The 22769-nt window shown below is 39.8% G+C and overlaps 1 protein-coding gene across 1 annotated transcript; it reads right to left on the bottom strand.

Moving 5' to 3' along the window:
• Positions 1-1806: 1806 nt before the first annotated feature.
• LOC138670976 (keratin, type II cytoskeletal 5-like) lies at positions 1807-5883 on the bottom strand. Its single transcript, XM_069758804.1, has 9 exons — positions 5347-5883; positions 5004-5218; positions 4556-4616; positions 4352-4447; positions 3562-3726; positions 3310-3435; positions 2643-2863; positions 2313-2347; positions 1807-2225 (listed from the first exon to the last, which is right to left on the bottom strand). Exons 1-9 carry the CDS (start codon positions 5812-5814, stop codon positions 2029-2031), a joined length of 1584 nt encoding a protein of 527 aa, XP_069614905.1. The 5' UTR covers positions 5815-5883; the 3' UTR covers positions 1807-2028.
• Between the last annotated feature and the right edge of the window lie 16886 nt (positions 5884-22769).

Here is a 22769-nt window from a genome sequence, read left to right as displayed (position 1 = left end):
TCTGCATCCCCTGCTCTCGCCACAGAGTACTGGCGCTGCGGCAGGTGTTATAGAGAAAGCCCCCATTGCCTGTAGAGGGACCTCTGCAGAACAGAGCAGAGCCGTGCACACAGAAAAGAGCCATGCACACTGAGCAGACCAGAAGGACATGGAAAGCTGCACTGAGGGGAGCTGTGTGTCTAGCAGCAGCAGCCAGAGAAATGAGTGCTCCGTCTGGGGTGCACCAGCATCGTGCAAGCCAGTGTCTCCCATCTCTCACCACCAGCAGCAGGGATTAGAGAGGGAAAGTGATGTGCAGTGTGTGCCTGGTGACTACAGAGAGAGGTGCAGTGTACCGGTGACTACCAGATAGCTAGGTGTCAAAAGCACCGTGTCTGTGAGTACAACACACGTGATCCATAAGAGTGACTAGGGACAGGACAGACCCTTGCACTCTGACTGTGCCATTGTAGATTGGTTGACCCTTGTCAGACACTACAGCAGGGACCAGTGAGTGCTCTGGTCCCAGAGCATCCATACAGCATAGGCCCACACACCGCCACCGCTGACAGAAAGTGTGAGGAGAGTGGTGTAGGGGCCACGTTGGGCTCAGACAGTGCCATAGCCCATGCTCTTCTGGCCACATCAGTATATGGACTAGGGCTCAGGGGAAGGTATAGGACAGCGACTGCTACCCCCAGTAGAAGGAGCAATGATGCCCACAGGACCTACCTGGAAGAGACACCGCACCACATGTTGACGGTCCTAACCATTTCATGGACTTAGGAATTGTTGACTCTCATCAAAACTGCAGTTACTAGTACCGTTATTCTTCACCTCACCATAGCCTTTGCCATTGAACTGTTTTATCTGTTTAACCCTTTTTCCTCCCTGCGTGGAGTATTTCCCTGTTACATTAAAACTGCTATACCTGTTAACCCTTGCTCTGCCTCCTGCCAGTCACTGCATCCCGCAACCTGCTTACACTCTCTTGGTACTTGACCTCAGAACGTCTGACTTGTCCGCTTCACGCGAGCTGTGATTAGCATCACACCGCCCCTGATGGTGTCTGTCTGTCTTCTGTTTGTTGGCAATTTTGTGAAATAAATAAAAGAGCATTATGCAGATCTTTTTAATCTGTTCTAAAAACTGACACACAACAGAACGCACAAGCACCCCATAATAATCAATGGGGCCCCCTACTTCTGTTTGTACTAGGTGTGTAACGGATCTATTTATGGCATGAACTCTGATTGTTTGTTCCTAAAAGCAGAACAAACAGAACTCCAAAACGTAAATTTGAATAGAGTCTTACACATGAGTTGCATACATTACACACACCGTTTACATTAGACAAGCAGCACATCATAATTTGCATATCAAGAGAACACATCACTTTATCTTATTGTAGGGCCTGCATAGATCTTCACTTCTACAGCAGTGGGCTTACAGCTCAGCTAAGGCTCACCAACTTGATGTTAAAGTTTTTCCCCCAATCTATTATTGCCCAGTCCCTTTAATTACATTTTTATCCAGGCCCTGATGGTGGCCTTGCTTGTGATATTCATCTGATAAAAAATCTTTCTAATCAAACAGGATTTTTGAAAATTGACAACCTTTTTTATGTGACAATCAGAACAATTAGCAATCTAATTTTTTCTAAAACCTAGTATAAATTAGAGACAAGAAAATTGCAGGTCTCATTCTAAATCCAAAAGATTTTTGTGTCATATCATGTGAAATTATGGCATGTTTTATAATCTCAAACTTAGGAAGAATTAAGATTTCTTATTTACGCCATTCATCCATGCAAATGAAAAGAAACTATTTAAAGAAATTTTTATAGTATTGCATTTTATTCAAGAATTCTCAGAAAGTTAAGCTTTTTTGGCAAAGAAGAACAAACCATTGATTTTACAAAGAATCATTTTTAGCCACATTTGGAATATCGGCGATATGAGGCTTATCACACTCATGATGTTTCTGTGATTGTAAACTCAATGAATTAGGAGGGAAAGAGGTTGTGTACGCCATGGCAACTGAAGAATTTTAGAACTTCCTGGAGCTTGAGCTTGTGGAGGTTTTTGATAAAATTTTAACACTGGAATTGCTGCCACTTCCAGACACAAAGCCACTTCCACCACCAAAGCCTTGCCCTGCGCTCCCACAGCCAAATCCAAAACCACTTCCGGATCCATATCCATGACCAGCTCCACCACTTGAACCATAGTTTGAGCTCACAACAGCTGTAAAAGAAAGGTACATTGTTAGATCTTGGAAGCAAAAAATATATAAATAAATTTTAAAAAATAAGTTTAAAAACTGCTACTTACATATATTTACTTGTCCAGCACCATCACCAGCCAACCTGTAACCAATAAAAAATGTACATAAATGTGTTCATGGTCAAATGATGTACAATAACAAATTGTATTGTGGTACCGTGTTAGCCAGAAAAATCGATGTGAATACTTTTCTGCTCAATGATGACAGAAGTATTCTCGGAGTGATACCTTTATTGGCTAACCAGAAAATAATATGTATGCTAGCTTTCAGAGCTTTCAGGCTCCTTCTTCAGGCAAGATTACAAAACCATGGTACAAAATCCATGGTCAAATAGTATAGAAAATGACAATACAATTATAACAATGAGTATTTCTTACCTGCTCTCTTCTCCTTCCAACAGTTTCCTGTATGTGGCAATCTCAATATCTAGAGCCAGCTTAACATTCATTAAATCTTGGTAGTCGCGGAGTTGGCGAGCCATGTCCTGCTTGGCCTTCTGAAGGGCGCCCTCCAGATCTGTAAGTTTTTGCTTAGCATCCTTCAAAGCAAGTTCTCCTCTCTGTTCTGCATCAGCAATAGCAGTCTGAAGTTTGACAATCTAGTTGCATAAAAAATAGAACCTATTAGTCAATCTGAAGAGCACAGTATAATAAAAAGTATAAGGAATACAATTTTTGTTCCATATTGTTGATCCAATTGTATGACCAGAAAAAATGAATTACATAAACAGTTAAGAAGTATGCTTGAGAAAAAATTTTTTTTTAATGTTTAACCCAAAGGAAAGATGAGTTGTTGGAAAAAATAAAGTTGTTGAAAAAGTTGTTGGTTTCAGAATAAATTAGGGCTGCAAACACTATTATTATTATGTCATAGCTCAATATGTGTAATGTAAGGGACAATCCATAAATTACTTGATTCTTATTCCCAGTAGAGTTTATGAATGCCATCATCATGTTCCATTAAGCTTTGACATTATAATAGCTCATCACTCCAGATAGTAACGTATTTCAGTTTTACTATAATGCCCAAAGCTATTCCACCTACTTGTTTTTTCACGTTGTCAATTTCTGATCGCAGCCTGGTAATCATACGATTTAGCTCTGAGATTTCTGTCTTTGAGCTCTTCAGATCGTCACCATGTTTTCCAGCAGAAACTTGGAGCTCCTGATACTGCAGGAAAAGTATATGTTAGTTGAAATAGCAAAAACGCATTCAAAAACATTCTAACTACTTATTAGTAAGGAAAACTAGAAATGTATTTATTGAGTATAAAAAATATTTCCACAGTTTACTTACTTTATTTTGGTACCAGGACTCGGCTTCTTGGCGACTTCGGTTGGCAATCTCCTCATATTGAGCCTTAACCTCAGCGATAATGCTCTGTAGATCTAGAGCTCTATTATTATCCATGGATAAGACAACTGAAGTGTCTGAGATCTGTGCTTGCATCTGAGCAAGTTCCTAAAAGTCAAAGAACAGAGTATTACAACGTTAGAAGAAAGAGCTTACAACAAAATCATAAGTTTTACCAAAAAGATTCAAAGCGACAAGTGTACTATTGGACAGCCATCTTTCAGGAGGCTCTTATACTCAGTAAAATACATGAGCAATACACATCGTGTCTGACTCTGCAATATCTACTTCACAGTGGTCCAACTTTTTGATCAAAACTACAGCAAAGTGTGCTTCTGTTTCAAGGTGTTCCTAACCTATTTTTATTCTGGATTTTTGGAGTTGACCAAGCAACATGATTTTGTGGCTACCTAATCATAACAACCTGTGAACTAATTTATAACAGGGTATTGATTATGATGATGTCTTTATATCTAATGCCACTAGCTATAGTCTTCAATTTTAAGTCCCGAAATTTTGGTATCAAACAACTGGGGCTGCAAAACAATAGTTTGTAAGAATTTTATAGCAAACTTTACCCACTTATACTGCCTTGAATATATTTTAGGCCCTTTATAGTGGCAAACCTAAGCTGCTCAAAATGAGTAAGTGCAGTATTTTCTTCAGGTTAATGAAATTGGAGGTAAATATGAATAGAATAAAAAACAAATGTGAAATAAAAATTCAGACTTACCGCCTCATACAGAGCCCTCAAGAAGTTGATTTCATCTGTCAGGCTAGACACTCTAGATTCCAATTCTACTTTGTTCATGTAGGCAGCATCCACATCCTGGAATGAATATAGTCCCAGGTATTAGCAGAAGTTAAGGAAAGCATAGGTATATAAGATGTTAATATACATAAAATATGGTACATAAAGAGGGTAGTAATTCCATACCTTTTTGAGTACGACAAATTCATTTTCAGCAGCTGTGCGCTTGTTAATTTCAGCTTCATACCTGATGGCGACAGAATATTTATGCAAAATGTTGAATGAAAAGTATAGATAAAAGTGAAACCTAAAATGATAAAGTGCGATATAATGCAAGATTGTGAAGATATTAACCTCTACCTGTCACCTGTTTAATTGTACAACGTTGCATATGCTTGTGGGCAAATCCAAGAAAAAACAGAACTACTCTTGTATAATAGTTATTATTTGCCACTCATTTTTCAGTTTTGTAGATTATCTTTTAAACTTGCAAGTATAACACTCAATCATTATATATCTTGGATTGAATAGAGCTAAAGAATATGAATAAACTTTTTTTTTGTCTTGATTACCTCTATAATTGATGTGAAGGACCAGTGCACAAAAAATGTGAAGAGCATCTTTGATGACTTACTTGGCCTTATAGTCCTCTACAGCATCCTGCATATGTTTAAGCTCTCCATCCAAACGAGACTTATCATTGATTAGACTGTCTAATTGGCGACGAAGTTGATTAATGTAGGCTTCAAAGAGGGGCTCAATATTATTCTTAACTGTCTTGACTCCTTGGTCTTGCAAAAGGTTCCACTTGGTTTCCAGAACTTTGTTCTGTTGTTCTAAGAATCTGACCTAGGGGGTAACGGTAACAGAAATAGAAGTCAGGATAAAAATGCAAAGCAAACAGGTAAAAAATGGATGAAAATATATTATAATGATATACCTATAGAAAAAAGTAATAGTTGATGCTAACTTCCTACCTTGTCAATGAAAGATGCAAATTTGTTGTTAAGAGTCTTGATTTGCTCTCTCTCTTCGGTTCTCACTTTCTGAATTGTTGGATCAATTTGCAAATTAAGTGGAGCTAAAAGACTTTGGTTGATAGTAACTTGCTGGATTCCACCGGGTGGGCATACAGGAAAGTCAGATGCTCCACCAAATCCTTGACCAAATCCAGAGCCGAATCCAAAGCCAGCACCATTACCAAATCCAGATCCACCTCCGCTTTGATTTTGCGAATTTGTAGGGATGGAAATTTTTCTGCTTCCTCCTAAACTGTATAGACTTCTGCTACCAAAGCCACCAGCGCTAGCTTGGCCACCTCCACAGCCAGAACGACTGACAGAAAAAGAACTAAAGTTGTTACGATTTGCCCCTGATGCAACAGCAGATGCAGCACTAAAGTTCTTTGTTCCTCCAGTAGAGTATGATTGACGAGAAGCAGACATGGTCCTTGTAGATGTGTGATGTTGATATTGAACACAAAACAAAGGAAGAGTAAATGTCTCTGAGCCTGAACTTCCCTTTTTATCTGTCTCAGTACAAGGGTTTGGTCACAATGCTCTGCATGCATCATCTTTTCTCAATAATGGGTTTGGTATGCCTCTTAGCAATCAAAATGCTGACTTCATCTGATTTACTCACATCTCTAATAAATAAAGTGCAAGTAATATCTCCAAACATGAAAACCTATTGACCAATTCTAAATGCTAGTAGAAAAAAAATGAGAACAAGACAAGACAAGAATTATTGAGGGATCAGGAATCTACACCCATCCCCAAAAAACAATAGTAAGTATGACATGTTTCAGAACCATAGTTAGGCTTTGCTTTACTCATGGCAAATTGTACTTGTAGAAGTGATTAATAAAGTCATCTATACTTTTGTATTAAATTTATTTTTTATTGTGTTTTTAAATAAGGAGAAATGTTTAAACCCATCAAGAATGGCTAGATAGCAAAATTAAATCCAAGGCAAAAACTCAGATCCCCATGTTGTGCAATATTAAGAATTTGGGAAATATGGAAATGTATTACATTTTTACATTATAAAATGCACAAATAAATTAAGTAATAACACTTATTAGATGACAATTTGTATTTGTTTTAAGTATTAAATAAGGATATATATATATATATATATATATATATATTGGAAATATGTATATATTGTTAGGGTTGGCGGAATGCACAGAGTATATATATATATATGTATATATATATATATGTATAAATAGGTGCGTTCGCAACCCGGGGTCCACCGTGCAGGAGAGAAACCTGCTGCTGGCAAATGGCAGCGCTATATGGCAGTATAAGCGAACTCTGTTAACTCCACAGATTCGCTAGAAACAAGATACTGTGCCCTGTTAGTGTCACAGGGGAACACAGCAAACTGTTGAGCTGATGGCAGTCAGTGGTCACGCACTCAGAAAAGCACACAAACACTCCTCACTGGAGGTGCCGATATTCTAGGGGCTTATTTCAGCCGGGTCCCTGAATACATGCATTCAAAACTCCTCACCCAAGGTGCCGGAATTCTAGGGGCTTATTTCAGCCGGGTCCCTGAATACATACATACAGGCGCGACCACAAATAACAAGCTCATGACATGAGGTGATACTAGCGCATGGCCGTGCGGCCATGCAAACCTTTTATAGCTGCAGCAGCTTCAGGACCTTCCAAGTGAACCAATGGAAGTTGAAGCAATACCAGAGCAACTTCAGGACCTTCCTAGAGGACCAATGGGAGCTGCAGCAGTACTCGAGCATGTGACCCCTGACCTCCAATGAGAGGTCTTACCTTGGGCATGCTCAGTGTGTGCAAAGCAGGACTCAGTCCCAGAAAAGTCTGCTCGCCCCTGACCAGTGCAGGCTACAACAGCAGAGCCTGGAAAGGCAGCAGTAACCCTTAGCACAGTATCAGACTGAGTGAGATGCTGGGACCGACGTCTCTGCTGAGCAGGCTCCACTGCGTCTGATGTAGAATGGGAGACTGCAGCAGACATGGTTTGAGATTCCTCCTGGGCAGTGGCGGGAACTCGACTCCTAACATATATATATATATATATATATGTATATATATATCTATATATCATTATAGTCAGGAAACTCCGGGGATCTTTCAAATTGATATTAAATTTGTCCATGTTAATGTGACTAGCTATGTGATCTTGTGTCCAGTGGATTGATTATATACTGCTAGAAAGCTCCAACCAAAATGGTTATTTTTCTTCTATTGCTTTTAAGAATTGAAAAATTCTTTGTGCAAGTTGACATTTCCATATTGTACACTGACAAGCAAAAGGGTAACAATGTTTTGAAATTCAACTTTCAGGCTCCATATTTCACTATCAACTACTGCTTTGAACGTAAGACTACCATAATTTTATACACAATCATCTTGGGTATCTCATACATAAATTTGACTTGTAACTATTTTGCATATGATTAGTTATACAGATTCTTGTCATGTCACTGTATTATAACTGTTTTGCTCCTGGTGGTGGAAAAATCTTTTTTCCCTGTTTAATACAAAATACAACCTGTTCTCAAATTCCCTAATAGCTCAGTGTTTAATTAGGTTGATTCTCAAGTGAATGGTCTCTGGTTCTAATCGAAGAGCAGCCATGAGGAAGATTTCCCAAAGAAAAAGAAACAGCATCATCCACCTCATCAATAGCAGTCTCTCAGCTAAGAAAATCACCAAACTGCATAATGTGACTGCCAAGACAGTTGGAAGAACACAAAATGAGGTCCTTTCATCCATTCAAAAGCCAAGAAGCGGACGTCCAGGAAAAATATCGGAGTCAACAAGTCGGCTCATTACAATGTTTATAATTTCGACAAATATGACAATAGAAGTTGCTCGTTTGCTTCATAATGGTGTGGTCACAGATGTCCATGCAAGCACCATGCGATGCACATTACACATGTCTGAAATGGTGGCCCAGAAAAAGATGAAGAAGCCTTGACTTTAATAGCGTCAAAAGAAGCGTTGGCTCAAGTATGCACAAAAGCAAGAAAAGTGGACAGTAGAAGATTGGAAAAAGGTGATTTGGGGCGATGAGATGAAAGTCAAAAGACTAGGCTCTGATTAGGGCAAATGGGTCTGGAAGAAACAGGGAAAAAGGGGCTAATAAATTGAGAAATTGAAGGAACTATCAAGTTTAGTGGAAGAAGCCTGATGATATGAAGTTGTTTCACAGCCAAAGGCGTTGGATACTTGACTAGAATTGATGGTGGCCTCAATGATGAGCTATATGTGAGTATCCTACAAGATGAGTTGCTTTGTACACTCAAGTACTATGGGTATGAAAAAGATCACATAATGTTCCAGTAAGCCAACAATCCAAAGCATTTATCAGGATTGGTAAATAAACGGTTCAGTGACAATAAAGTAGAGGTGATGGATTGGCCCACACAATCCCGTAGACCTCAATCCAATTGAATACTTTGGGTAGAGTTGAAGAAAATCTATATACATACCCAAGTGAGTCAACCAATATGCACCTACTTTGGGAACGTGTAGAAGAGACCTGGGATCAAATTTCAGCAGAGACATGCTTCAATCTGACTTATAGCATGCCCAGAAAGATTCAGCTGAAAGCCAAAGATGGATTTACCAAATACTAACAAAATAATAAAATTTAAATTTAAAGTTTTAGGAGCAAAACAGTGACAATGCAGTGACATGACAAAACTCTGTATAACTAATCATATGCAGAATAGTTGAATAGTTGTAGTTGAATACTTGAAGTAAAATTTATGTATGAATTAGCCAAGATGATTGTCTATAAAAAGATGGCAGTCTTGCATTCAAAGCAGTAGTGGATGGAGAGATATGGAGCCTGAAAGTCAAAAGTTCAAAACATTGTTTGTGATTCTTTTGCTTATCAGTGTATATACAAGTTGAGATAGCATGCCTAATTTGTTCAGAAGTACGATGTCCAGATTTGGCAGGATCAAAACTTTCAGCCCCTTGGCCAATCGATATTTATAGATATTAATAGGTAGCCATGTTATTTTTAGACGTGTAAATGCAAAAAAATTGCATAATCTATTGATCTCATAATTGTGTGAATACGCTGTGCACAAGTACCGTATGTATTTTTTAATAGCATCCCTTTTGAAGTGAATCATTTCAAGGTGAATTGTTCTTGCGCAAATTCAGCAAAATGGTGACTTGCAGATTGTTATTTTGCTGATTTGTAGTAGGTTGGAAAGAGGGGTAAAAAAAATATTCACCTTACTGTTCACCTGTCCTACCACCACAACCCCCATCCGGTCCTCTGCACCATAGTTCTTCTCTGGCTCTCCAGGCAACTTCACTTAACTTTCAGTTATGACTTTGACATGACGCACAGTACAAGTGTAAGTAGACCTCTGATATCACTAGCTGTGCATCAGGTAACGCAGTTTGTGATGATATGATGTGCTTCAAGACATCAGGGGTCTTCTTGGCACAGGAAACCTTGGCATCAAGTGAAGAAACTGGAACAGCTGACGGGGGGAACACATCTGTGGTGCCCAATTTTGCTGCACTAAGGATTGAAAAGGAGGCTGCGGTGGCACAACAAGTGAGCTATGGCAGCATTTTTTTCACCAAATATTAATTATGCTCTGGGGGATTAGATAAGCCCAGAGCATAATGAGGAATAGTCGATTCACATAAACTTTGATATACACTGTTCAAAAAATAAAGGGAACACTAAAATACCACATCCTAGATATCACTGAATGAAATATTTCAGATGCAAATCTTTAGTCATTACATAGTGGAATGTGTTGAGAACAATAAAGCATAAAAATGATCAATGTCAAAATGAATATCCCATGGAGATCTGGATTTGGAATGATACTCAAAATCAAAGTGGAAAATCAAATTACTGGCTGATCCAATTTCAGTGGAAATGCCTCAAGACAAGGAAATGATGTTAAGTTGTGTGTATGTTGCCTCCACGTGCCTGTATGACCTCCCTACAATGCCTGGGCATGCTCCTGATGAGGTGGCAGATGGTCTCCTGAGGGATCTCCTCCCAGACCTGGACTAAAGCATCCACAAACTCCTGGACAGTCTGTGTTGCAACGTGACGTTGGTGGATGGTGCGAGGCCTGATGTCCCAGATGTATTCAATCGGATTCAGGTCTGGGGAATGGGCGGGCCAGTCCATAGAATCCAGAAGATTCTCTGATCTGTAGTAATAATGATAATTCTCCATATTAGTCTACAGAATGATAGTTAACTCCTGTTGTCAGTATTGTCTGTTGAATACAAGTTATTTCTACAGTAGAACGTAACAGCTATACCCTAGATGCATACCTACATACTGTACATATGAAGAAACATCAATTAAGTGATTTTGAGAAGTGGATAACTTGATATTTTGGGGGTTGATCACTATGTGCAGGTTTTATAAGGTGAGGGATGCTCTTTGTGGCTGCTCTCTGCTCTGGCTAAAGGATAGGGGTTATAAATTAGGAACACTATTAAGAACTAGACGGTGGCCCGATTCTAACGCATCGGGTATTCTAGAATATGTATGCATGTATATAGCAGCCACATAGTGTATAGCACAGCCCACGTAACACAGACAGCCACGTAGTATATAGCACAGCCACATAGTATATAGCCTGCCGGCCGCGACCGATCAGCGATGCAGGATTTCCATTACAGACAGACAGACGGAAGTACCCCTTAGCTTAGACAATTATATAGATAGATAAGGTCCCCGAAAATATGGAGCCATAGGATGTAGACTCTTGCTTTAAACATGAAATGTCTGCTTTGTTGGGAGAACAATGTAATAAGGAAATACACTTTTTTTATGCTCATTTGTTCATTTAGTGGCATTTTTGCTTTAAGAAAATGAATGAGTAATGTTGATAATTAGTGACCCCCTCTTTATAATGCTATACTGCTGCACCATGTCAATTATTATATGTCACATATTGGACCCCAGTCATTTGCTTCATGCATAGTTACCTATGTGTCATCTGCAAAGGAAACTTTGGTTCTTCAGAAAAAAAGTTAACACTTTTTGCAAGAAAATTAAGATGAATAAATATATTTCTGGCAGTTTGTGAGACTTAGGATATTTGTGCGTCCTGATCAGCATTCCTTCTAATCTGGATGGGCAGCGCAGTTTTGCGGACACTCAAAATCGATCCTACACATTGCACAGAACCGGCCACTGCAGTGAGGGAGGTTGTCTCTCCTCTACAGCCATTGCACAGAAGGAGGAGAGACTTTTCTTAATCAGAGTCCTGTCTTACGCACTGACAGAACGCTGCTATGTTATCGCAACTCTCTGCTCAAAAAAAAGATCACATTACAAACTTTGTGAAGCATAACAGAGAATGTATTTTAGCCATTTATGATATTTTTTATAATAATAATAATAATAATCTTTATTTTTATATAGCGCTAACATATTCCGCAGCGCTTTACAGTTTGCCCACAGTTTTTTATATACGTATGTAAGCAGGTTTGGAGTGGGGAACAGGGGAATCTCCCAGAGGGCCTTTGTGCCGGAGTGTGCCATCACCCTGTACGTGTGCAGTAGTTGGGGCAATACACTTGATTCTTTAAGTACAGACAGAAGCGGCATCTAATCATTCAATCAAAAGATTACCTGTTGTTTATGATACAGAAACATAGGTAAATTTGTATCTGAGGTAATGTAATATTTATATGCCTCTGAATAGTGGGCCCTAGTGCCAATGTTACTGGTGGGAGCTTGGCATTCCAGTCTGACACTGTGTATAAGGCTCTACTCATGTCTACATGACAAATATTTATATGTGTGTGTAAAATGTACATGTGTATACTGTGTATGTGTGTGTGTATAAGATGAATATGTGTGAGTAATGTTCATATGCACTGTGTTTAAGGCTCTACTCGTGTCTACATGGCTAATATCTATATGTGTGTGTAATATGTACATGTGTATATTGTGTATATGTGTGTGTGATATGAATATGTGTGCATAGCTAATAATTATATGTGTGTGTGTAATATGTAAGTGTGTATATTGTGTATATGTGTGCGTGATATGAATATGTCTACATGGCTAATAATTATATGTGTGTGTGTAATATGCAAGTGTGTATATTGTGTATATGTGTGCGTGATATGAATATGTCTACATGGCTAATAATTATATGTGTGTGTGTAATATGTAAGTGTGTATATTGTGTATATGTGTGCGTGATATGAATATGTCTACATGGCTAATAATTATATGTGTATGTGTAATATGTAAGTGTGTATATTGTGTATATGTGTGTGTGATATGAATATGTATGCATAGCTAATATTTATATGTGTGTGTGTAATATGTAAGTGTGTATATTGTGTATATGTGTGTATGATATGACTATGTCTACATGGCTAATAATTATATGTGTATGTGTAATATGTACATGTGTATATGCGTGTGTTTGTAATTTGAATATGTGTTCATGGTTAATATTTATATGTGTGTAATATATACATGTTCATAATATATATGTAGAATAGCAGGAACACGGGATGAAATGACGAGCAGGAGGCAAAACAATAGTTAAAGGGATACTCCACGCAGGGAGAGAAAGGGTTAAGAGGGTAGTAAAACTGGGTGATGTGTCAGCGTAAGAACGAACAGTTATGAAACAGGTAAACATCAGTCTGATGGTTTCCGGGCTGTGGAAGCTTGAAATCCCACGGTGGCGCCGTAAGTGACGCGTGAAGTCTCTGACCTGTCCCTGAAGGAAGGTGCTGCACTGTCTCCCGACAGAAGTGGCGTATCCTGGTTCTCTGAGGCGAGGTCCTGGGTTACCGGGTCGACAAACGCGAGGTGAAGCAGTCTCTGACACCACCGGAAGGTGTCTCAGCCCAGTGGTGGTGACGGGGATGAAGCTACCCGGCTCTGGGTGATTCGCCTGGTCAAATTCCGGCAGCTCACTCATGGCAGTAAGCGGAACGGTGCAGGTAAAACCCTCAGTCGCAGGGGTGAGCGGGCACACGGATTTATGTCCCTCATGATCAGTGTGCGCAAGGGCTGAGGAGCTGCAGCACAGGCCTGTGCTATCGCATAGCCCCACAGAGAATGAATCAACCTTCTCCTGCTGCCCACTCTGTCTTCCTGTCAACTGTCCCACTGTCCCGCGCACCATCCTGTTTATCCCTGACACGCCCCCTACAGTAAAGTGCAAAGGTCAGCCTGGGTCAGAAAGCTTTCCCCCAGAAACAATGGTGACAGCCCGGACAGTTCTGGAACCGACACGAGAAAGGCATCACCGGCTCGGTCGATCTTCCTACATGTACTTGTGTACATGTGTGTGTGTAATATGTACATGTGTGAGTAAAGTTTATATGCATGCTTTATATATCTTTATATATGCCTCTCTATTTTTGCACTATGTTGTGTAATGTATAGTAAAGAAAACCATTTGGTTACTAACATTCATGTGGAGAGATTCTGCTGCACATTGTCCAATCCCCAGCAAGTATAATACATCTGATGTATTAATTCAAATAAAACACGTACATGATACTTGCTGGGAGTCAGGTAGTGGCCACCTTATGTCAAATATTACTCAAGCACGTCAATGTTTCGCTCGGCAACTGCCCAAACTCATACGGAATTTTGGTTTTAAAAAATTCATCCATTGAAATAGATGTTTTTCTCTTTGCATTTTAAAGCTTAAATGGATTTTGCCATGATATTAAGTGTGAACATACTGGCAGTTCATGCCATCACTTACTGACCAATGGGGTTCTGACCATTCCTTGGCATTGAGGAGCAACAAAGCTGCTTACTTATAGGCTTTTCCTTTTCAGGCACACTCTCCATATGCAATCCATATGTCATCTGTGTATCCGTTTTTTTCCAACCATATACAATTTGTATGTCCATTTTGTACGCTTATAGGGCATCTGTTTTTTTTTACATGAGCAATATAATATATACTAAAGGTCAACTACAGTTTCCACTGTATGGATCAAAGAAGTTCTTGCTGTAATTTTTTACATGCTGACCATCGGTCCATGTTTATAAACATTCATGTGAACCACTACATTGACTTGCACTAGTCTTTGTTCTGTCCGTAAGCTGCACAAAGCACACGGACAATAAATGGACCCTAATTTTGAATTTGAATTACTGCTGGGATAATAGTGACCAAAATACTGCGTCGGAAACAGGTTTAGTACTGTTCTTGGTCAGTGTCTATATGTGTATGAACTCTTCTTAATGAAAACGGGAATGATAACGCCAAGATGTCAATTTATTTATGGATTTTCAGGAGGAGAAAGTAAATAACAGCACAACGGAAATTTTTAAGAAGCGGTGCGCTAAATCAGTCATGTAAGGAGAACTACAAGGTCCGCATTAATGACTACACACAGTAAGTAGAATGAATCGAGTATCAGTTGTGGACTTCAGTTATTTCATCCTGGGGCTTGTAAACTGTGTTCGTCGGACTTAATTCTGCAGGTAATTATTATAGAATAAACCTAATAAACTTTATGCATTTATCATCCATAGCAACTACTGTATATATACGAGTACAGCATCCCAGTCACTTGGCGACACCTCACAGATTGTTAGACTGAGTGATGTGCATAGGTATGCATTGATGATGGGATGAAGACAGCATTGTGCCAAAGTGATTGTTACTTGTATTGTGGACAAATGTGATTGAAAAGGGTGTGGAGAGAGAAGACAAGAACAATAAGAGGTGTATTCATTAATAGGTGTGGGTTGAGGAAAGGGTTTAGTGACATAATATATGAGAAACAACATTCCCGTATTTTAGCACTTTAGCTGACAGTTATTAAAGGGGCTGGCCTCAATCTTTATTTTTTTCAAATGTGCTGGAATCACAAATATAATGTTAAAATCTGTGCAGCTGCCCTGATTTTTATAGTGCTGCCCCCTTGTGTTCTCATATCTACATCACTGACTTTACAGCTTTCCGGTCCCAGTGTAAAGGAGTGGAGAAGCTGTCAACACATCCCGTGAAAATTGTATGGTTATACAACGCAAGGTGCTGTTTTACATGTTGGATATGTTTTTTTAATCCGGTTTTTGGCCTGCAACAGTGTGTTAGCTGCAGAGAGGGTTAACTATAGGGACCAACCCATGAGGGGAGGAGTTACATGGGCAAAAGGAAATCAGTTCCTGTTTAAGGTATTATTTTCTGGTTAGCCAATAAAGGTATCACTCCGAGAATACTTTTATCCTCATTGGGCAGAAAAGTATTCCCATTAATTTTTCTGGCTAACACAGTACCGCAATATAATTTACTCTTGTACATCAAAGATAAAAGAGAAAAGTATTGAAAAGGAAAGGACATCTGATCCTACTGTAAAGGTACCGTCACACTCAGCAACTTTACAAAGAGAACGACAACGATCCGTGATGTTGCAGCGTCCTGGATAGCGATCTCGTTGTGTTTGACACGCAGCAGCGATCTGGATCCCGCTGTGCCATCGCTGGTCAGAGTTAGAAGTCCAGAACTTTATTTGGTCGTCAGGTCGGCGTGTATCGTCATGTTTGACAGCAAAAGCAACGATGCCAGCAATGTTTTACACGGAGCTAACAACCAGCGAGAACGATAAGTGAGTCGCCGTTACGTCACTGGATCGCTCCTGCATCGTTCTGGAGTTGCTGTGTTTGACGTCTCTACAGCGACCTAAACAGCGACGCTCCAGCGATCGGCTCGTTGTCTATATTGCTGCAGCATCGCTGAGTGTGATGGTACCTTGAGCAGACCTGCATTGAAAAGTGTGTGAAGAAAGGAGACCATACTCTGATAGCACAATCTAACATAAAAAAGGATTAAGTGGCAGAAGGATCTCTTATCTCAGGCAAGTAAAGGTACCTTCACACATAACGATATCGTTAACGATATCGTTGCAATGTCACGCTTTTTTGTGATGTAGCAACGATCTCGCTAACGATCTCCTTATGTGTGACAGCGACCAACGATCAGGCCCCTGCTGGGAGATCGTTGGTCATGGAGAATGATCAGGACCTTTTTTTGGTCGCTGATCGCCTGCTGTCATCACTGGATCGGCGTGTGTGACGCAGATTCAGCGATGTGTTCACTTATAACCAGGGTAAACATCGGGTTACTAAGTGCAGGGCCGCGCTTAGTAACCCAATATTTACCCTGGTTACCATTGTAAAAGTTAAAAAAAAACACTACATACTTACATTCCGATGTCTGTCACGTCCCCCGCCGTCAGCTTCCCTGCACTGACTGTCAGCACCGCTGGCCGTAAAGCAGAGCACAGCAGTGACGTCACCGCTGTGCTCTGCTTTACGGCCAGCGATGACACAGTCAGTGCAGGGAAGCTGACTGCGGGGGACGTGACAGACATCAGAATGTAAGTATGTAGTGTTTTTTTTTTAACTTTTACAATGGTAACCAGGGTAAATATCGGGTTACTAAGCGCGGCCCTGCACTTAGTAACCCGATGTTTACACTGGTTACCCGGGGAATACGGCATCGTTGAAGACAGTTTCAACAATGCCGAAGTCTTTCCCCGGATCGTTGGTCGCTGGAGAGCGCTGTCTGTGTGACAGCTCTCCAGCAACCACACAATGACTTACCAACGATCACGGCCAGGTCATATCGCTGGTCGTGATCATTGGTAAGTCATTTAGCGTAACGGTACATTAAGGGCCTACAGCAAAACATTATCTATACTAGATAACAAATGAAAGTGTAGCCAGACCTGAGGGTCATAGAAGCAGTTGGTCAGGCTGGGGCACCTGTTCTCCTACAGGGAATTACAGATGTAATGGAAAACCAAAGAGCAAGTGACCCACATCACATGGGCTTTGAAAATAGTAGTGAGGAGTCTTAGCAATGCAGCTCAGCCAGTGAGGCCTCACACAAAGAGAACATGAGAGGTTCCCATAGTGGTTTTCTGATCTAGCACAACCTGTAACAGAAGTAATGTCCCTGCTTCTGGATTGTGTAGAACAAGTATTTTTTTATTGTTGTGCCTGCTATCTCATTTATATACTTCTCATCAGTTTGTTCAGTAAAGAAAAGTTTATGTTATGATCCAATGGTAGTTTTCTGACTGATGTGCCAGGGGTTAATTATTTGTGGCCTCTTTCTGGTTCTGGGAGGGCTTTTTATAGCCTTGGTTGGCTTGAGACCCTTGTCAGTTATACTCCTGTTCTAGGCTGAGTTAAGTTGACCCTGGTGTGTTTGTGCCTTGTGCCTGATCTGTGTGAATATTCCCTGTTGCTGACCCGGTCGGTCCATCACTTTGCTATTGCCTGTTGAGTCTGTACTTCGTTGTTCGGTTCTAATGTTAATTGACTGCGGCTTGATACCTAACTACGTTTTTGTCTCAATCCTTTTGTCCTGTGCAGTCCTCCGGTTACTGACCTTGGCTTGTCTGACCCCGCTCCCGGCGTTGCCAGCTCTTATTTTCGGCCTTGTGCCCCACAGTACTCTCGGTTGCCAGCTGTTGTCTTTAAGACCTTCCTGCACTGGTCAGGTCACTTGACCCGTCAGGTCCTTGTCTGTGTCTCTTCACACCGCCGCTTCAGCCTGCTACTCTCTCCTTCCCTCCTGCTCTGGAGTGTGCACACGGTAAGCACAGTCTTCTTTGGTGAGGGGAGAAGAGTCAATGGCCACCACTTTAACAGGAGTCTGGAGTCTAGCTGTCCTTATCTTGCATTGAGAAATCAAATGAGGGCTAACCAAGTTGATGGACGAACCGCAATCCACAAAAGCTGTAGAAAAAGGAGAACTGTCCACTAAAAGTTCAAACTGAAACAAAATTTTGCAACATGAGGACAAGTGTACCTGAAAGTCTGGATAGCCTCCTCGACTACTAACACATGCTATATGTGTCACTGAACAACACCCACCATACCAAGACCAATATACCAATAATACTACTATATTGAAAAATAAAGCTTCCGCACCATTATCATATATAATCATCACATAGAGCCTGAATATAACCACCATCCTGTTACTGAGCAAAACCCAATGCACCAAGACCATTGGGTTCTCATCGCAAACCAGCTATGTCCTTCTTCGTGCGCACTCTCCTCTCCACACACACACACACACTCACACACACAATATAACTGTACATCTCTCTCTCCTCCATGTAATAGTTATGATTGTGATCACCTTTATGGCCTTACATACTATAGTAAAACTCCCCACAGTACAGTGATAGTGAAGACAGGGATATAAATTCAGTGATGTCAAAGTACAGAGGTAGTATACATACAGTGACATGTAAAAGTTTGGGCAACCCTGGTCAAAATTACTGCTGTTGTGATTGTGAACAGTTGAAAATTAAATTATCTTTAAAAGGGCCTAAAGTTAAAGATGACACATTTCCTTTTTATTTTAGGCAAACAATATTTATAGTCATCTTTTACTGTACAATTTAAAAATTATAAACAGGAAAAATAGGCCAACGCAAAAATTTGGGCACCCTGCATGGCTAGTACGTACTTAGTTTCACCCCCTTTTGAAAGTATCACAGCTTGTAAATGCTTTTTTTAGGTAGACAAGAGTCTTTCATTTCTTGTTTGAGGGATCTTGATCCATTCAGACATGAAATATTCTTCCAGTTCTATGATATTCCTAGGTCGTTTTGCATCCTCTACGATTTTGAGGTCTAGCCACAGATTTTCAAAGATATTCACATCAGGGGACTGTGAGGGTCATTGTAAATTGTTCTGCTTGCGCCTTTTGAGGTAGCCTATTGTGGATGTTCATGTGTGCTTAGAATCATTAGTGCAGTGGAAGTAGTGCATATGGACTTTTCAAAAGCTTTTGATACGGTGTCACACAAAAGGTTGATACATAAAATGAGAATAATGGGGTTGGGGAAAATATATGTAAGTGGGTTAAGAGCTGGCTCAGGGATAGGAAACAAAGGGTGGTTATTAATGGAGCACACTCGGAATTGGGTCGTGGTTAGCAGTGGGGTACCACAAGGGTCAGTATTGGGCCCTCTTCTTTTTAACATATTTATTAATTGTAGGAGGCATACATAGCAGAATTTCAATATTTGCAGATGACACTAAACTCTGCAAGGTTATCAATACAGAGGAGGACAATTTTATATTATAGGATGATTTATGTAAACTAGAAGCTTGGACTGATAAATGGCAAATGAGCTTTAATGGGGATAAATGTAAGGTCATGCACTTGGGTAGAAGTAATAAGATGTATAACTATGTGCTTAATTCTAAAACTCTGGGCAAAACCGTTAATGAAAAAGACCTGGGTGTATGGGTGGATGACAAACTCATGTTCAGTGGCCAGTGTCAGGCAGCTGCTACAAAGGCAAATAAAATAATGGGATGCATTAAAAGATTAAAAGAGGCATAGATGCTCATGAGGAGAACATAATTTTACCTCTATACAAGTCATTAGTTCGACCACACTTAGAATACTGTGTACAGTTCTGGTCTCCAGTGAATAAGAAAGACATTGCTGAACTAGAGCGGGTGCAGGGAAGAGCGACCAAGGATATTAGAGGACTGGGGGGTCTGCAATACCAAGATAGGTTATTACACTTGGGGCTATTTAGTTTGGAAAAACGAAGGCTAAGGGGTGATCTTATTTTAATGTATAAATATATTAGGGAACAGTACAAAGACCTTTCTGATGATCTTTTTAATCATAGACCTGAGACAGGGACAAGGGGGCATCCTCTACGTCTGGAGGAAAGAAGGTTTAAGCATAACAACAGACGCGGGTTCTTTACTGTAAGAGCAGTGAGACTATGGAACTCTCTGCTGTATGATGTTGTAATAAGTGAGTCATTACTTAAATTTAAGAGGGGACTGGATGCCTTTCTTGAAAAGAATAATGTTACATGTTATATATATTAGATTCCTTGATAGGGCGTTGATCCAGGGAACTAGTCTGATTGCCGTATGTGGAGTCAGAAAGGAATTTTTTTCCCCAATGTGGAGCTTACTCTTTGCCACATGGGTTGTTTATGCCTTCCTCTGAATCAACATGTTAGGGCATGTTAGGTTAGGCTATGGGTTGAACTAGATGGACTTAAAGTCTTCCTTCAACCTTAATAACTATGTTACTATGTTACCATTATCTATTTGCAGAAGCCATTCTCATTTCAACTTCAGCTTTTCTACAGCTAGTGTTATGTTTGTATGAAGAATTTGTTAAAATTGCTTTGAATCCATTGTTCCTTCTACCCATGAAATATTCCCCGTGCCATTAGCTGCAGCACAACCCCCGAAGCATGAGTTATCCACCCCCATGCTTAATGGTTGACGAAGTGTTCTTTTCCTGAAATTCTGTGTCTTTTTTTTCCACACATATCTTTGGCCATTGTGGCCAAAATGTTCTATTTTAACCTCATTGGTACATAGGACTTGTTTCCAAAATGCATCAGTCTTGTTAAGATGTTCTTTTGCATACTTCTGAAGCTGACTTTTATGGTGAGGACACAGGAGAGGTTTTCTTTTGATGACTCTTCCATGAATGCCATATTTGTTCAGGTGTTTCTGAACAGGAGAACAATATACCAAGCTCCTGAGTCTGCTAAATGTTTCTGAAGATCTTTTGCAGTCAAGTATGAGTTCTGATTTGCCTCTCTAGCATTCCAGAGGCATGACCTCATAAAGTGACAGTGGTCAGAATTGTAAAAATTGGTCTGGTCAGAAAGGTGAAAACAGGCTTTGGGGTGAAGGGATTAAACCCGCTGTGCAGTTGTGTCCCCCATAACAATGCTTCAGTCCTATGTTTGTTACGGGATTTCTTCTAACTCCTGCAAGCTGACAGACTAGGCATCATTATTTCTTAGTTATTATCTTACTTTAATCATTCATTCTAGATTTACTGTTCTTTTAAAAATCCAAATAGGTGAAATGTAGCGTTAGCTTTTTATCTAGTACTACAGTATATTATTATACATGTAAGCTATAATCTAACAGCATTAGTTCAATTTACCTGCATTACTAAGCTTATAAAATATAATTCTTTGGCTGTTATAACTTGTTACATTTCATTATTTCTGTTAGTGAAAGCAAAATCTGCTGCCCTTAGCAAAATGCTGAGAGTAGCCCAGAAGACTAGATGTTCATAAGTCGGGTTGTCAACATTGTATCATAGCAATTACTAATGTAAAAAATAATGACTTCCTTATTTCATCTAAACATATCCTATCTTTTATTCCTTGTATTATCCATGTTACAATTCTAGGTGTATGGGAATCTTAGATACAGGAAGTTGTATGGCAGAGAGCAGCTAGTGACTTTCAATTTTATTTCCAAAAATGACATTTCTATTTAGACAGAAAATAATCTATATTTGTTTTCTTAACATAGTAGATGTCATATTTTTTAAAGACCTTGACACATATTAAGCTAAGGTTGGCCAAACTTGTCAATATTATACGGCTCAACCAACAGTCTAATTGCCAGGCTCACCAGGTGAGGTCGATCTTTAGCCTCAAATCTCGGCAGGCACACGAACCATGGGTTTTAATGCAGCAAGCTGGAAGGCACGTGTGGGCAGTAAAAAGTTGGCACACACTGAAATCGCAGGAGCAGCAGGGTGGATGAAATGGAACCCAGCAGGGCTGGAAGCAAGTAACACACAGAATGTTCAGAAGGTGAAGCACACCAAATACAGGTCTAGAAACTCTTTCCCAAGACACAGGTGTGTGTAAATTAGCTTTAAATAGGTATAGGGAGAAGATTTGATTGATCCATGCCGGGCAACCTGCAAAACTTGATGTGGAGCACAACAGAGGGCAGCGGACCCAAAAGAAGGATGCAAAGTCAGGGATGTGACACTAAATATTACAGAGGGAAGAAAAATGGGTTCACAAATTTATCATATAACAGCTTTATTGTATTATATTAAAACAAAACCAAGTTAATGTAACTATATCAAGGTCACAATATGAGAATATTAAATAATAGCATATCAAAATGATTAAAGCACTGTCAAAGACATATGATTCCATAGAAATTGCTAAAAATTGCCACTGTATGGAGATTAACTATAAAATGCAAGAAACCAGCTGCAGAGATCTAAAATCTTGTTTTTTTCTGTTGTTTGATGATTGTTTCTGTCTCCTGCAGTGATGCTGCTCCATGCTCCGAACTGAATTGGACTATTACAGTAAGCTGATCCTATAATGTGTATTTCACTGATTGTAGTTTAAGGAAAAATACCTTAATACAGCTTTTTCCTGATTAAATACTATCACATCGTCGTAATATAATATAATGTGCTTTTGCATAACTCCAGTACATGTGAAGTTCAATAAATGCAAGCATATATCTTACCTATGGTATGCACAACAGAAGTGTCACATATTATATCCGCTGCCCCGACACGCGTTTCATGTGCCTGCTTTTCCAAGATGATGAATATTTACTGTCC

This window comes from Ranitomeya imitator, chromosome 3, assembly GCF_032444005.1.
Source record: "Ranitomeya imitator isolate aRanImi1 chromosome 3, aRanImi1.pri, whole genome shotgun sequence".
In the NCBI taxonomy this organism is placed as follows: Eukaryota; Metazoa; Chordata; class Amphibia; order Anura; family Dendrobatidae; genus Ranitomeya; species Ranitomeya imitator.
This window is presented reverse-complemented; position numbering and strand designations above follow the sequence as displayed.